This window comes from Pavona decussata, unplaced genomic scaffold, assembly GCF_977016875.1.
Source record: "Pavona decussata unplaced genomic scaffold, jaPavDecu1.1 SCAFFOLD_156, whole genome shotgun sequence".
NCBI classification, from domain to species: Eukaryota; Metazoa; Cnidaria; class Anthozoa; order Scleractinia; family Agariciidae; genus Pavona; species Pavona decussata.
In genome coordinates this window covers 1,311,333-1,328,323 of record NW_028145568.1, presented here as the reverse complement: position 1 = coordinate 1,328,323, position 16,991 = coordinate 1,311,333, and the positions used below count along the sequence as shown (strand labels likewise).

General features: G+C 38.5%; 4 protein-coding genes across 5 annotated transcripts in view; 2 read left to right on the top strand and 2 right to left on the bottom strand.

Annotated features, from left to right (window-relative positions):
- The window catches only part of LOC146465172 (uncharacterized), a 38,588-nt gene extending 29,922 nt beyond the window's left edge, over positions 1-8,666 (bottom strand). Inside the window, exon 1 of the mRNA XM_085128799.1 lies at positions 8,540-8,666. The gene's annotated coding sequence lies outside the window, so the exon portion shown is untranslated. The remainder of the gene's footprint in view (positions 1-8,539) is intronic.
- Positions 1-16,991, top strand: part of LOC146465171 (protein KIBRA-like) — a 91,190-nt gene that overhangs the window by 64,315 nt on the left and 9,884 nt on the right. The gene's annotated exons all lie outside the window — the stretch shown is intronic.
- LOC146465173 (uncharacterized) lies at positions 1,348-4,663 on the bottom strand. Its single transcript, XM_085128798.1, has 3 exons — positions 4,528-4,663; positions 3,342-3,570; positions 1,348-3,076 (listed from the first exon to the last, which is right to left on the bottom strand). The coding sequence occupies exons 1-3, from the start codon at positions 4,661-4,663 to the stop codon at positions 2,647-2,649; spliced, it is 795 nt and encodes a 264-aa protein (XP_084984924.1). The 3' UTR covers positions 1,348-2,646.
- LOC146465168 (uncharacterized) overlaps positions 12,215-16,991 on the top strand; it is a 134,589-nt gene continuing 129,812 nt past the window's right edge. For both annotated transcript variants that reach the window (XM_085128866.1, XM_085128865.1), the window contains exons 1-2: positions 12,215-12,452; positions 16,188-16,234. In XM_085128866.1, coding sequence (XP_084984992.1) covers positions 12,327-12,452; positions 16,188-16,234 — 173 coding nt within the window. In that variant the 5' untranslated portion in view covers positions 12,215-12,326. The remainder of the gene's footprint in view (positions 12,453-16,187; positions 16,235-16,991) is intronic.

Here is a 16,991-nt window from a genome sequence, read left to right as displayed (position 1 = left end):
GTAATTTATTTAGAATACATTTCACCTTTTCATTTACGCCGTATAGCCTTTTATCCACTGGATATCCGCTCTTTGAACAGCCTTGGCCAGAAATTATGTATGCAAATTAGCTCGCTTCAGTTCGACATTTTTACGGCCTTATAGCGGCGTAAGTTTCGCGGCATTTTGGTAAAATACCTTTTGAGTAGAAGACCAAAATAGTATGCCGGCCTGTAAGTTTCGTTGTTCGCAAAGATTGAAAGCATTTTACTGAAAATGATTTGCATTATTTAAAGTTCGACAGTGTCACGCTACATGCGGACCGAAAATACTTTCTGTTATTTTTAAGGAGGCTCGCAGCAGTTTTCCTGGACTTAGGGTGGGAGTTTTGAAACTACAATCTTGCATACAACGATAAACTTTTATCTCCTTCATACTACATCGTCATTTCAACATAATTATGATCAAAGTTGATTTTCTCATCGGTTTCCAAGTAACAACTATTACCATAGCAACGGTAGCGCATAGCCTCTCATCTTAAACGTTGTCGATTATCTGGAATTCTAGTCACACACTTTATGACTAAACTTTAGGGTTTTAAACTACTCAATCTAGACAACTTGTGGGCGAAATTAGAAACAAATCTGTAAGAGCGTTTTCAAGTAAATAATGAATCAATTTTTGAGGGGTGATTTTGTTTATTCCCACATTTTTCACCAACATCTCTGGCAAAATAAAACTTGACACTTTTTTTTTTCTTTTAAAATGTCTTTCCTCATATCAAAACATTATAAATGTATATTGAGCCTCATAGGTAGCTCCGATTTTAAGATATTTATGTTTGAAAACAGTGAAAATAAAGCGCAGATGAATGAAAAAGTTCCTACGTTGCATAAATCCAGATATCTTTAAAATGCCCCCACAGATTTTTTTCTGTTAAATTACAAGCGGTTAAAGTAAGAATTCTTTTTGATATCCACACAAGTTGCAGGCTCAAGAACCGAAATCGGTGTTAGATAAGATGGCTGAATCTTGGTCAAGTTTCAGTCGTTATTCACTTTCTCCCAACAAGAATTTTATTTTATTTGTCCTGGTCTATTTCACTGCGATTCACGTGCTGTTAATATTTATCATATTTACGTGAAGTCGTACCCAAGGTAAAATTTACTGTGGAAGACTTGAGAAGCAGAAGCATTCATTTATGTAAATTTCACTATTTGCACGACTTCACGTAATCATAATTATTCAAAGCACGTGAATAGCAGAATTCAGAATTCTGTAACATAAGACAAGTACAGAAGCTGAAAGAAAGTTTAAAACGTTTGTTTTATTTAGTTGATTTCGTGCACAAATCCTGCTGCAAATAGGGTTTTCCGATTTAGCGGAAGTTCTGCGGAAGTGGAACTTGCCAAATTCAACTGAATTCAATTTCTCGGATTTCTTTATGTGAAATTCGTTTAACGGATACTAGTAAGTAACTTTCACTTCACGAATCCAACTGCAGCGCACAAATATATTTTATTCTTGCAAGCAAAATTAATGAAAGTTTCGATTCACCAACAAATTCAGGATTTAAGCAGGCATTTTTCGTGGCCAGCTCGTTAGAGTTGGGGGCTAAAGAAGACGAGTAATCAATGGACGGACAAGCTCAATGGGGTTTTAAGGACTGATTCAATACATTTTTTCGGAGGCCATACCGATATTTTTTCAATCGCATTAAAAGTGATTTATCCTTGTCCAGTCACTATCAAATTTTCACCACTAAGTAACTGTGAACTGCAGTTTGTCAAAATCCAGTTTGAGGTAAAATCGATATCACCGTGACAAGAAAAATAATAATGAATTTTGACTTTTACTGCTTTCCTGTATATCTCTCCAACGGCTCGACAAAATTCTTTTTTGACCTCATAACATAAATACTTGTCACAAATCGTTGAAACAGAGCCTGTTCTTCATGAATTTTTTTCAAAAATTTCTTACATTCACTCTTCTCACTTTTGCTCTCACTCAAATCTGCCCCTCTTCTTCCCCAATGTTGAGCCAAGCGTATTTTGGAGCACTGAGATGACTGCAATACCCAAATCAACATTGGGGAAGGGGAAAATCACCCGTGTTTCAAGATTTGTCACGACTATTGTAGCCTAAGAACGAGTAAAAACTCCCCGATACTACATTCAACGCTTTGCTAATTTTTGCAAATTAATGTTCACCATGCACACGTCCGGAGTGAATATTGTCGATGTTCTACATTCCAAAGATGCAATAAAATTCCTCGAAAATTTGCGCCTGTTCTGAAAAGAGTAACAGAAATTATGTCCACCCGGAATTACATCCGGTGTCAAAATGTTAATGATTTATTAAAATGGCTAAATGACCAAATCATTGCGCCATATACAACAATACCGTTAGACTAATAGCAAACTTTAACTCGGGGAAATTTACTCTGAATAACCGTTCGCAACGTAAGATTCCCGTCAAACTCTTTTAAAATTATAAAAGCATGCATTTTGATTTACTATCCACTGAGACTACATTTTTGCAGCCACTCAATATTTTATTTATTCTCTTATGACAGAACATGACCTTGAATCAGTTTTTTTTTATAATATCGGTGACACAAACACGAATTCAACTTACATTTCGTATTTTTATTACGTTTAAAAAAAATCAGTCAGAATCTGATGAACTGGCCAGACAAAACTTTTTTTCCCATTTGGCTAGGGCTCTAGTACGTGCTTCGGCTGCACTGTTTGCTGTGGCCAGAAATTGAGGCAACTGTTCCAGTACGCCGTCAATCCTGTCGGTGACCGTTGTTGCCCTTTTCCTTTTTTTTTTACCACGTTCTTCTCGGTCACTTTTGGCCCTTTTCTTTATCTTCTCCATAACATCTGCGGCGCTTGCCACATCAACCTGTTCAGCTGCATCCAGGCGATATTTGGTATCCCTCAGGTTAACCTTGGTTACTATTTTGTCTATCTCATCGTTGATATCTGTGGTGGATTCCTTCTCTTCTGAAGCAGGGTTTTTCAGCTGGGGGCCTCGCAAAATATCATCTACCGTATTAAATTCATCATCTATACACGAAGCTTCATCATCCCTGGAAAATACGAAAAGAAAGAAATTTCCCTTAGCGTGTTAATGAAAACGAGTTTACATCGTAAACTAACATAGTTCGTACCCTAAGGGGGTACTCAGGTATAATGGCGAAGAAAATGCGCCTACGAATACAAATTTTAAACCCCCAAAACGTCCTATAGGCAAAAACTAGACTTGAGTCTAACGGCCAACGGATTTTCAACCCCAAATAAACTAGTCCACACCAGTGATCCAAAATTTCAACTCCAATGTTCCCTTGTACTCACCTATCATTTGCCTTGCTGTCCTTGCCTAGAACGGTTGCGGCTCGTTTCCGTAGTCGATCCTGTATACTCCTGTCACCAATATCACAATCGCGGTAAAGCTCTCCTTCCTCTCCACGGACTTCCCAGTTTCGTTTTAAAAAAGCCAACACCGCTCTCCAGTCCCGTCCGATCAGTTCAACTGCTCTGATAATCAAGCGGTTATCCAATTTGCTATACTTCTTGTGTGGTGCTTAGTGTTTTCTTAGCGCCTTGCCATTTCGTGTAGATTTAGAAGTGTCAGTACTGGAAGAGGTTGTTGAAGAGGTACTCGTTCTAGGGCTGGCGGGCATCTCAATCTCTCCGCCAAATGCTGCCCTTAAAAATATGTTATCCTTCCAGTCCATTGTTGTGAGTGCAAAAAACCACAAAGTTTGGGCTTATATATAACGAATATTGTAATAAACAACATTCAAATTTTTATTTGTCGTTGTCATATAGGTGGCAATCTCCTTGCTTCTCGCTAGTTTGTCTGGTATCCGCCCTCCTTCAAAGAGTGAAAAATATGTCTATTGTTGAGAGTGTGAAAAATTACAAAGTATTTGTTTTGCTTCGAACAAACAACATTCTCATTTGTTTTTAGCACATAAGGTAAGAACGTCCTTTTGACGCATCTTTTTTTAATAAAAATGTCTCATACTTTTACAACATGGAGTGTGATTTGGTCAGCGTAATAAAACCATTTTGAATATGAAATTCTAAGATACTGGGGGAGACAGATGCTTGTTATAAACATGTTTTGCTGACTGGCTAAAAGGACAGACTTGTGTCGGTTGTTTTCCCAAGAAATAGGAATGCCCAAAGAAAACTTCCCACCTCCTCCCCCAATATTTCTTTTAAATGCCTACTCCATTATCGTTTCCTCGATTTATTTGGCTTCTTGTTTGGTAAATGTGACTCAAGATCAAACGCCTAGTGTTCTTCCACCACCAGTGTTTCTGGTCTTCAGCTCTTTCCGCTCCCGAAGCACACAATACTTATACTCACCTAGTTATGGTCTTGTTTCCGTATTTCCATGGAAAGAGGTCAAGAGGAAGAGACGTGTGGCGAGCTTTACAGCTCAACCCTGTAATATTTTGGTACATGACGGGCGAGACACCAGAAACTTTGGAAGAAGTCGTTGAAAAAATATACAGAGAGGTAACTTTACCAAGACAATGGCCTCGAACGCCGCGAACGGACAGGAGACGACGCTGCATTCTCGATGTGCCCAACAGAGTGCTACTTGTGTTTATTTGGCTTCGCCAATACTTAAAGTTCCACGTTCTTGCATATGTATTCGACATTTCTAAAAGCACCGTAGCCGAGGAGATTTACCACGTTGTACCTATTCTGTTTACAAATTACAATCGATACATAAAATGGCACTCGATTCGACAATGGAACCAATTTTTAGACACATTTCCGAGCTTTCCAAACGCCGTGGGTATGATTGACGGAACTATTCACCGGATTCGCCGTCCTTAGGGACCAATTCAAGCTGAATTTTACCGCGGAGATAAACGATGCCACTTTATTTCATCGCAGATAGTTGTGGACGCCGATGGCCTTATCGTCCTTCTCGTTACAGGGTATAGTATTAGTCCTAGCTCTGCATACCTTGAACAGTTCTGTTTTTGTCAGATAGGTGACTTATCGCCACCGTTTTTGTACCTTTCAGGTTTCCAGGGCACATGAATGATGCCCAATGTTACCGGAGCCTTCCTCAGATTGGACGTGGCAGAGCTAGAGGTTTACCCCGTAGAGCACGGCTTCTTGCCGACGGAGGTTACGCTGCGAGGGTGCCTCTGATAGTTCCCAGACGGATTGCGCGAAATAGAAGACAGTTGCAGGCAAATAGGGCTCTCCGCTCATTGAGAATTCAAATTGAACACTCAATTGGATTTCAGAAAGTCTATGCATCTATCAATTCAATATTTAGGCACAAGCGTTCTTTTTTGCCTTTTGTCGTTTGCACTTGTGGTTTCCTATCAAACAGGAGAAAATTAATCATACACCGGCTAAGGCGCCTGTAGAACAGACTGTAGAATGCGCAGGAAGTTTTCATCCAGGTAGTGAACATGTATCACATCTGGGTTAAAAGAATGTTAGCTTTTAATGATTGTACTTGTACGAAAATAAACACATTCACTGACAAAAACTTCATAGTCTCTGTTATCAACCGAACGAGTATCCGATAATCACAAACTTGCTGTTGCACGAGAAAAATATTCAGGATAGATAATAAACATTCATTCGGTGTTAATTTAAGTGCTATAAGGTGAGAGTGCTCATGACTTCATCGTAACCGGCGAGTTTCTTTAGTACATGGTAATGACTTTTCGATTAGTCAATTTTCGCTATTCGGAAAAATAGATCCGGCGAACTTCCGCGAACTTCCGCTAAATCGGAAAACCCTATTTATAGTCCTTGAGAAAAGGTCAGATGTAAATTACAAAATATAATTTTAACATAAGAAGCCGTATTGTTCATACGGTTATTTTCAAAGTAACCTTAATTGAAAATTTCTTAAAACAATAAACTGCAAGAGCTGCAAAGACAGCAAGGGGTTCTTGGAGCATGTACTAGTGAAGTATAAACGGAATTACAAGGTTAGCGAGCAGCTGTTGAAACACATACTATCGTTTAATTAAATAGTTTTCTACCGTTATAAAAACTGCATATTTGAAGTTTCGGTAAAACCATTCATATTTTAAACCTGATTGCTCAGCTGAACAGAGTTAACACCAAAAAGCAAATTAACAGCTCTTGTGTTGACAAAACTTGAAAAGTGGAGGGTTCGACTGTAATTAACTTAGAACGTATTTAATTTTGCTGAGGTGTCGAATTGAATAGGCACCGCACGGTTTTAAAAGGACACTAATTAAGGTAGATTGATTAATCTAAGTACAGTACTATTTGGCGAAATAGTATTTTAAGTAACGATAACAAGGCATAAACATGTATTTCAGCGCGAATTCAGCGCTCCGAAAAGCGTGCGATTATCGCTTATTAAATGATGAAAACAAAGCAAAATTGGCAGGATCCCTTTACGGCTGAATGCGACTTTTAAAATGTAAATATAATGAAGCGACGTATTCATTGAAGTGAGTCTGAAAAACGGGGCTGGAAAGACCAAAGCGTCAATGTGCGGATTATTTATAGAAACTATAATTCAACTCAAATGACAATTAAGGAGTCAAAGTTCCAAAACCTAAATTCCTTAATCTAAGCTAAATGCATAATTGACCTATTTTTATTAATTTTAACTTTCTCAATCGCACCAGCACAGAAGGCCTAGTTCATACGTCGAAAATAATTCAGACGAATTTAATTCGAATTGACGTCGTCTGTAAGACGACGATAATAGAGATTTGATTTAGACGACGAATTAAATTTAATCGACGTGAATATTAATTAACATAGGATGGTGAAACTTGGTGTGGAGAACCTACGACGATTCCAGATTCAAAAAAACGACAAATCGATATTACGTTAATGTATTTTCAAATTTATTCATTCGATGCGTCTGAACTACGACGTCACACGCTTTCCAGACATTTTATCCGTCTGCTCCAGTGTTAAAACCTCTGGACGAATAGGCCTTATCACGGTTTTCGACACCATTTTGATGAGTAGGCAAACACGTCTAGAAATAACAGTGTTTGTATAGAAATCCGATGTCAAATAATGTTCATAAAATATCGTACTCTACTACTCGTCAAAATGGCGTCGAAAACCGTGATAAGGCCTATTGAATTCCACGAACGGTTTTATACGTCGTTTTACTGACGATTTTAATTTCTTGTACTAACTTCGTCTGCATTATGTTCTACTGAAATGCGACGTATGAACTAGGCCTTAAATTCGCGGTTATTGCTTAAGCTCTCCTAACACTTGTCAAGTCTTCTTGTTGAAAAACTGACGGTGGCATGATAGCAAAACTTGCAGTTGTGTACAATCCATCACTAGGAAAATATGACAAGGAATTCCTAGTTCCTAGTGGTCCCACCATGTCATCTTGTTGCTGAGCACCTGGATCATTTTCTTAATGAAAGTCTTCCTAGCTGAGCCAGATACACAACAAGCAGAAAAGAGAAGCTCTTTAAGCAGAAGTGGCTCCACAGACACAGGCCCTCATGACTCAATGAGGAAACTAGAAAATATGTTGATTTTTTGTCGTTTTTAATCACATTTTCTAACCACTCCTATTACATGTAGGTCGGACACTAAGCGGAAAAAGTTTTGAAACTTTCCTCGTCTGTTTCTTGTCGTTCTCGAACTAAATTGCTCCGGCGCAAAACCTTGAGACTGCTGTCATCTTTTGGAAGTCAATTTTCTCGATTGACGTGTCTCTTAATTAATGAGCTCATACCGCATACGCAAAACAAAACCCACACTACAAGCCAGCAACCTTTTTTCTTTGGAAAGTAAGCCATATCAGCAAAAGGAAATGATTTTTTTAAGACCTGAAAGGATATCTGCAGTAAAATATTATTAGGAAATATTGTTTAATATCATTTGCATGATAGACAGCCAACGAGGCAATCTATCATCATCATGGCTCATATACCGTGGCAGCTAAGCCAATCAAGTCCCTGGAATTGCATTAGACAATGATCCAGCTTTCGATAAAACCAATTATCTGTGGTTGAAAAAGAGATTCCAAACATTCCTTCGCCGTTCGTGCCATCGCTGTCACGTAAAGCGTTACTATAATTCGACGCAATCCCTCCATTACACTCTGTGTAAACAAACTAACTTTAAGCGAGTTAAGCTGACATTAACTTAACTCTTTGACTATCAATGACACGCACGAGTTATGTAGCCTGTGAACACAGATGTATTTTCGGCTGTTGCTTCTCTTAATCAAAACATGCGGAAATTACTGTCAAATTATGAAAACCGCCTATTGTTCCGTGACCAATCAGAGGGAAAATCAACCACAAGAAAAAAAAACACACAAACCACAAAAAACAATTACCTTCACAGCTTGTGGTTTTCCTTCTCGAATCTAATTGGTTTTCTTTGCAAACACAATGAACATTCCAAAAATATTTCTTGTGTTCACAGTTTGCTTAGTTTGACAGTAAAAGCAATCAGCCGCTATAACTGCACATTTGCTCGGACATTTGACAACAATTTGCACAGAACGTCCTAGTTTACGTCACAAATTTTCTCACCTCAACAAAAAGGAATCCGCTGACTAGTAGACCAACTGTTTTGAAGAGGCTTTTGTACAGTATTCCAATCTGTTTGCTCGCACAAGTGATGACGCGTTATGACGCCTTCCAGCCTTCAGACGAATCCCTCATTCTCGTCCCCAGAGCCAGCGCGGCTTTTTCATTGGTTGGCGAGGCGACCGCTGACAAAAAGATCTGAGTGTAGAGTGAGAAAATCTTGGTATGAGATTACAATACAATGCAATGTGAAAATAGCCTAATTTCGATATATTAAAATTCAGCCTGAAAAAATAAACATCACTGCGAGGCTCCGGGGAATAAACCCATATTACCTCTACAATTTATTCCCCAGAGCCTCACAGTAGGGGTATCGAATGGTCTTTGCGAGCATTTGCGGGCATGCGAGCAGTGTGTTTATTTGTGCGAGCACGAGCAGTTGTCAATTTTTTCTTGCGAGCAGCGAACACTTTAGAAAATACAGATGGCGAGCAGCGAGCACTTTAGAAATATACAGATGGCGAGCAGCGAGCACTTCGTAAGTTTTCCGCTAGCCGAAATCTCTCTTTTATTTATAGGATACCTTGTTTTGCGTCAAGTAATAGCTAATAATGTGGCTGACACCTCCAAGACAGAACAATAGTTACAGGCTGAACTGTTGAAGAAAGACTGAAGCCAGAGGTAAGGATGTTTAAACCTTTTTTGTTTTAACCGTATCATAACTGATTTATCGTTTATATATGTATAAAAAATAACTGGATGCAGGATTAACGAAATTTCGAGCAACCGAGCACATGTTAACGAGAATGCGAGCATGCGAGCAATTGGAAAAATTTTGCGAGCACGAGCAAGCGAGCACCCGTGTAATTTTTACGAGCAATTCGAGCAAAGGCCAAATTTTGCGAGCAGTTTTAAATTGAATGGGACCATTCGATACCCCTCACAGTGATGTTTATTGTTTCAGCCTGAATTTTAATATACCGAAATTGGGCTATAAGGGAACTGGTAATAACAAATTTGTTCGAAAAGGACTCACCTTGTCTGGGGTAGGGGGATTATCGAACACACCACCTATCCCGTGTGCATTGCCGACAAAATTTTATTGGCTTTAAAATTTGAGTTGACACAGAAATATTCAGAGAAATAAGAAAAGTGAGGTTTGAATCCCAATGTCATTTTTTATCGCTTGATAGAGGGGTGGCTATACAATAAAGACACAATTTTTGAGGTTGTGAAAGGGAGGTGCAGGCAGAGGCCACCATCTATTTTGAGGTTTGGTGGGTCCTGTTCGAGTATAGTCGTTTAGACCACAGGCAGCCCAACTTTGAGTGCAAGCGGTATTGTGTATTGTAGCTTATTTACCGTTTCGAGCATTCTTTGAAATCACTTTCATTCCCTTCATGAGACTTCTTATGATAGATACTACGAGGCTACCGAAGAGCTAACTTGAGTATTAGGCCCTTATAACAGAAGGGAGAGGAGGGAAAAGAGTGCCCTTCCCCGACCGAGGTGGGAAGGGAGTGTAATGCGATTATGGTGAATGTGAGGAGTTCGAAGGAGACACGTAAGTTTCTAGTAGTTGTATCAGTCCTCCGACGAGGCATACCAAACAGCTAGACGAGAAGACGAAGCCCTCGGCTGGCCAGTTCCAGAACCAAAGGGCAAATCTACGGTGGGAATCCCGCTCTAGGGACAACCGCTAAATACGAACACCCGAACATTACGGACAGTTTCGTTTGTCCCGACGAAAAGCTCGTATATTTTCCCTAAAATTAACCCTCTTAATACGGACACCGGTTATTACAAACAAAAGGACGTGTTTCTGTGTCCCGAGTGACAAACTCTCCTACATTGTCAACCCTGCTTTACGGACACCGGTTTTCTGCGCACTGTCTTTTTTTCATTTTCACAATTATGTGCTAATTGTAGACATTGTACCTGTTCAAATAATGGCAAAAAATACAGTAGCAAAATAGTGTGATATATTTGATCAGGTCTGTCTTTCTTCCGGTGTTTGACCCCTGTACTGTAGTCCTTTAATAAAATTTTCTGCCTCCTATGCCTAGACAAAAGTCTTACTTCCTTGGCCAAATTGCTGCAGTCATCGCTTGTAGCCTTCTTCCTCTTTGACGTCCTTTGCTTGCCGCTAGTCCGAGATCGCTAAACTATGATAAACGAGCATAAGGCCTTTCTTTAATTTGAACGTCTTACAGTTACAGTTACTGTTACTGTAAACAACCTCTTGTTGCCCTAAAAATGTCTGCTTTAGTCTTTGTATCGATAAAACATGTGTCCATGATGTTTCTTTCTGAAACGGCCCATTTACGAACACCCGGATAATACGGATACTTTTATTCTGGCCGAATATCGTGCATCGTTTAAAGTTCATGCACTCAAATGTCATTGTACTTGGCAAACCATGGAGGACAAAAGAAGGACTTGACACCAATAAAGGCACATATCCGTAGCCGGATATTTTCAGGCATGGAGCAAGGGAATCCACTTGATGGAGAAACTTTGATTTCGGACTCAGAAAGTGATGTAGTGGAAAGGGGAATCATTGTCAACATCAATTGTGACTGAGATGCAGAAAATGAATGAATGAATGAATGAATGAATGAATGAATGAATGAATGAATGAATGAATGAATGAAAGTGAGTGCGTGAGTGAGTCAGTGAGTCAGTGAGTCAGTGAGTCAGTGAGTTAGTGAGTCAGTGAGTCAGTGAGAGTGAGTGAGTGAGTGAGTGAGTGAGTGAATGAATGAATGAATGAATGAATGAATGAATGAATGAATGAAAGTGAGTGCGTGAGTGAGTCAGTGAGTCAGTGAGTCAGTGAGTCAGTGAGTCAGTGAGTCAGTGAGAGTGAGTGAGTGAGTGAGTGAGTGAGTGAATGAATGAATGAATGAATGAATGAATGAATGAGTGAGTGAGTGAGTGAGTGAATGAATGAATGAATGAATGAATGAATGAATGAATGAATGAATGAATGAATGAATGAATGAGTGAGTGAGTGAGTGAGTCAGTGAGTCAGTGAGTGAGTGAGAGTGAGTGAGTGAGTGAGTGAGTGAGTGAGTGAGTGAGTGAGTGAGTGAGTGAGTGAGTGAGTGAGTGAATGAATGAATGAATGAATGAATGAATGAATGAAGAAAGGAGGGAAAGCCTAGGAAGGAAGGAACGAAGGAAGGAAGGAACGAACGAACGAACGAACGAATGAACGTAAGCTTCTGTAAGGGACTAGTAGGTAGCATAAAAATGCGATCTATGGCATCGGTGTGATTTTCAGAAGTCTTGACCTACCTTACCTTCTTGACGGTCCCCAACGTTCCCAAATTCTTTCTTTTTTTTATGGCCCTCCCCTCCGTAACCCCTTAAACTAAAAACGGACCTTCCCTAAAACCTCTGGTTTTGATGATGTTGTGAAGTCTAATATCAATTCAACAATTTATTTTTCTGCTACTATACTAACTTGTTGGGAAGAAAACCTAATTCTGGCCTTGTCCTGGTATTGGTACCCTTGTCTAAACGATACCATGAGGTTTTTGGAAAAATTAGCTAACCCCACCTTAGTATTTGCAATTGTCCGAAAGGAAAATGATGATGATAAATGCCCGGGAGGGGTGTGGGTGGCGTATGAGCTTTGTGAGACGTCTTATGTGGCATGTATGACGCAATTTTGAAGCGGCAGGGGACTGGAGGAGGACTGGGGGAAGATATCAGCTTGCGTGGGACGTCTCATGTGGCATACATAACGGCATCACTTAAACGCGCGAAGCCCGAAACATCAAAAATGGCGGACAACCGCAAAGAAGAGTTTCCAAAGTGCTCTACGCTGTTTTTGTCTGAAGATGGCTCACCAATGCTCTTTTACATGACACCATCAGCTATGAAAACCAAGCTACGGCCACTGATACGCGTAAGAGATTCTTGAATGCCTTGTTATTCAGACAAACAAACAAGAATTGAACTTGGTTTGTCATATATTAGCGTCAGGTTTACAAGTACGGTATTGAAGTTTTAACTAGTAGTAAACTAATTAGAGACACCTATGAGAAATAAGCCAAAGTTTAAATGTAACTTAAGCTTTCCTGGAACCTTACATGTATGTACATTTAGCGGTTTTACAAGCTTGTAGACCTAACAAGCTAGTATTAAAGAGCTTTGATCGATCTTGCGCGAACGAATCAAATACTCGGAGTTTTTTTAAAACTATTTTCATTTTATTTTGCCATATTTTACATCTATAAGCTTACCTTATACAGTTTTATGAAACATAAATTTACAAACAAAGCAAAGCAAGGTAAAATGGCGGCAAAGCCTAAAGGGAACAACAATGCTTATGAATAATTAGGCTTTCCCTCAAGATTCAAGGTATCATTATCCCGCTATATACATGTATAAATGTGGGTCAACACATAAAAAATCCACAATTACAACTGTTAAAGATTGATAATTATTTAAAAGGAGTTATTTTAACTTTTTTGAAAGTAGCAAGGGATAAAGGTGTGACCGAGGCAGGTTCTGGTGTTGTTATTTGAACAACGAAACAGACTTGTAGCCACAATAGAATAGGCCTTATCACGGTTTTCGACGCCATTTTGATGAGTAGGCAAACACGTCTGAAATAACAGTGTTTGTATGGAAATCCGATGTCAAATAATTTTCATAAAACATCGCTTCTGAAAAATTCATGAATTGGAAACTTTTAGCATTAGTAAAAGGATTTTAAGAAAAAAAATTGGAGGGATGTAGCTGTGCTAGAAAGCGTCCAGTTGTGTTTTGAATTTTCCATACATTTGTCTGTACAGCAAACCAGCCGTGAACTGCTACTAAAAATAGTTCGCGGGAAAAAATACAGACAAATGTATGGAAAGTTCAAAACACAACTGGACGCTTTCTGGCACACCTACATCGCTCCAATTTTTTTTCTTAAAATCCTTTTACTAGTGCTAAAAGTTTCCAATTCATGAATTTTTCAGAAGCCATGTTTTATGAAAATTATTTGACATCGGATTCCCATACAAACACTGTAATTTCAGACGTGTTTGCCTACTCGTCAAAATGGCGTCGAAAACCGTGATAAGACCTATTTATTTAATATGCAGGAATTTACAAAAGCAAATAAAGAAGGGGTGATTGCAAGCAAATCCTAAGTGAAGTGATTCACCAACTTAAGGTTACTGGAGTTACTTTTCTTGACCAAGAGGTTCTGAGCTTGTAAGTGCAGGTCTTGAACACTTGAACTACTGAATTAAAGTAACTAACTGCACTTTTTTTTTATAAGGAATCGAACAATGGCAGGGAATTCTTATGATTTTGATGCAAGGAGTGGTAGTGTGACATAAAGGAAATTTGTGATGTAGTCCTGTGTGTAGGCTGATTTGATTAGCATAGGAAATAGTTTCTACAGAATGTAATCCTAAAACTATGACAAAATATTTGCAATGTCATGCATTTGTTAACCTGGTCACAAAGGCCTGCAGTGTGGTGATCGCGGGGTATCCAATTGGTGAAATTCATAATCAATGGCAATTAAGTATACTTATACCTCATTGACCTTTTTTGGTATCTTCCAGTGGCATATCAGACGAGTTTGGTTGAACCATGGTTCATATTTTGGTGAGCTGCAGTTGGGCCAAAATACCCATGGCGAGACCAAACAAGCCTGATATGTCGCTAAAGTGTACCAAAACGGTATGATTAGGTATTACTATACCCAAATTCACCTCAAAATCCGGACTGATTTTCTCTCCTTTTTTGTCCTATTATGAAATTTTTACAAACTTTAAAAAAAGGAAAGTGGCCACATAGTACCTTGACAGAAAAACTCTAGCAAATGAAGAAAATTGTAGTTTTACTTCTTGTGCACTTAAACCGATGTTTTTTTTCCTCTTGCTCTCCTGTCATTTCTGAAGGCTTTTAATAGCAGGCACATGGCAAATCATGTGCATATGTAAGAAGTTGAGAAAACTGTGTTCTACTTGCTTTGCCAATCGTACCAATCAATGAACAGTTTTTGTGTGACTGTTGATTAGCCATCGATTGCCCAATACCAATCAACTAATTTTATTGATTGATCAATTGGGTTTCTGATCACGATTGCCGTAGACTGGATACCCCAGCAGTGATGTAAGCATGTAGATAGCAAGTTTAAAACTAAGCCTTACACAAGAGAACTATTCTAATAACTTATATGCACAGGCAACTTCCTTTATTGCATGCTCCCTCGGGACTGCAACTTAATGTCCTTAAGGTCATTCCCCTAAAATAGAACCTACACTCAGATTTTTTCCAAACTTTGCCCATGTGTGGTTCACTATATGTAAACTGCAAAAATGAAATAAAAAGAGGGGGTCACCATGCTTGTTCTTCAGCAACGAAGCATTGAAATATGGTAATTTCTGCATGTTTGGACAAAAAGGACTATAATAGAGCATTTGCCAAAAACAGGAATTATTTTCTGAAGGGAACAGTTAACCGCTCATTTCATAGAAATTTTTCCCTGTTCATAAATCATTTTCAATGTGAAATCTGTTTGAAAACCATCCCTAACCAGTACTACTGAGATATTCAACAAAATAATCTAACCTTACCTCTGAAGGTTGGCCAAAATGTCCATTAGCTAGATATTAGGCGCAAAATTTGATATTTCTAACACTAGTATTTTCCTTAAATTTCACGGTAGTTGGCAAATGATATTGTGGTTAGAAATCTGAAAAGAGAAAATAGGTTCACCGGGTTGGTTTTACAGATATTTCACAAAGCAGTGGTAAATCGAGCTTCAAAACTGGTTTCTCCGCGAAGGTACTGGGGCGTGTCTTATGAAAACACCTTTGTTTCCGCGCAAAATGCAAATTAAGAATTTTGTTGTTAGATACAAGTCAGATTGAGTGATACTCAGTAGTTAGCTAGAAATGAGCGTAATGTTTTATTTTGCCATTGTGCGCATTGCAAAACAGGGGAATGACCTTAATAGTGAGAGTTCTTAAATAGCGGGAATTTATTTCAGTCAAATACATGTAATTTATTTTTTTGCTGGGGATTTAGCTGCCGTCCGTCTTATCAGAGTGTCTGTACAATAGCAAGGTGCCAGCAAGGTGATAGTTGACTGTATTTTACAATAAGTTTGTGATCTGTGGTGAGCAAATTTGTTTTCTTTTTCTTTCCATTTTACCTTAAGTAATATGTCGGGCTTTTACTTTCAATAGTCATCTCCTTCTTCCCAAAGAATCCTTCAAATTACCTTTTCATGGCAGCAGTTCTAGAAAGCCTCATTTATAATTGTCTGATAAGCACAAACGCAAACATTTAAACCAGTATGTTGTGCTTTTGCTTATTTCAGAGACACTTTCATTCTTATCTCACAAGTTTGAACCTTACGTGACTGGTAGGAACTGGTCTGAAATAAACATAAACACCAGAAAATTAAAAGCACTGCTCATCTGAACAGTTATTTACACAGTTTTACACAAGCCTGCACTGAACTCACACAAGACAGTATGAACCATGCTTTTAAAGTTAACACCAATTCTTACCTGCCTTGTAATATGCACTGCATTTGAAAACCCCGAGGTTTGATAGTTTCGGTGCTGAATATTTGTACACAAAGTTTTTCTTTGGTGATCTTTTGTTTTTTGTTTTCCCATAAGAGCATGGAGGAGGTGAACTTTCAAGCAAAGTGCTTTCAGACTCAATCAAGTAAGTGAAAAGTTTATTACCAGCTGCACAGTGCACTCTTACAGCTTGAATTTTGTTTGTCTCTTGTGGTCTTGTATTGGTACAGTGGCAAGAGAGCTCCTCTTGCAAACCAATGTTGCCCAGCTCCAGTCCGTGACTCAGCAATATACCTTGTACACAGTATAGGAGGAGGTATTTGGGGGTTACTCAAAACTCAGGAAAAAACTGCAATACTACATCAAAAATTGACAAATACAGAACTGCATTTTTCATAAATGCCAGGGACCTGTGTTTGGATACATGTATGTAATACGTGAATGCTATGAATACTTCCAAACAATATTTAATTCTTCTACAGGTATTTGTCCAATGCACACATGTAGTTTAATAAAAAAAAAAATAAAAAAAAGTTGGGACAAGTAAACTTTCACACACAAAAATGTACAAAAATATTTCCATTCAAATAAAAACATAGTGCAAACATTGAACACTTTTGATTATCTATAATTTAGGGAAATGTTCAAATACGGTAAATGCAATTTGAAGACTTTTAAGACAAATGGGGCTTATGAACTGTATGCCTATCCCTGCAGTATTAGACTCCATTCACAAGGGTAACAAATTTACTTCTTCAAAGTGAAACTGCAAGTTCTGAATTCATTGGAGCAACATCAAAGATAAAATGTACATGACTACATGTACAATCATGTAGGAATTACTTTGTAATTAATACATCCTGTAGAGTGTTGTGTTTGAACTTAAGCGGAAATGAATTCAG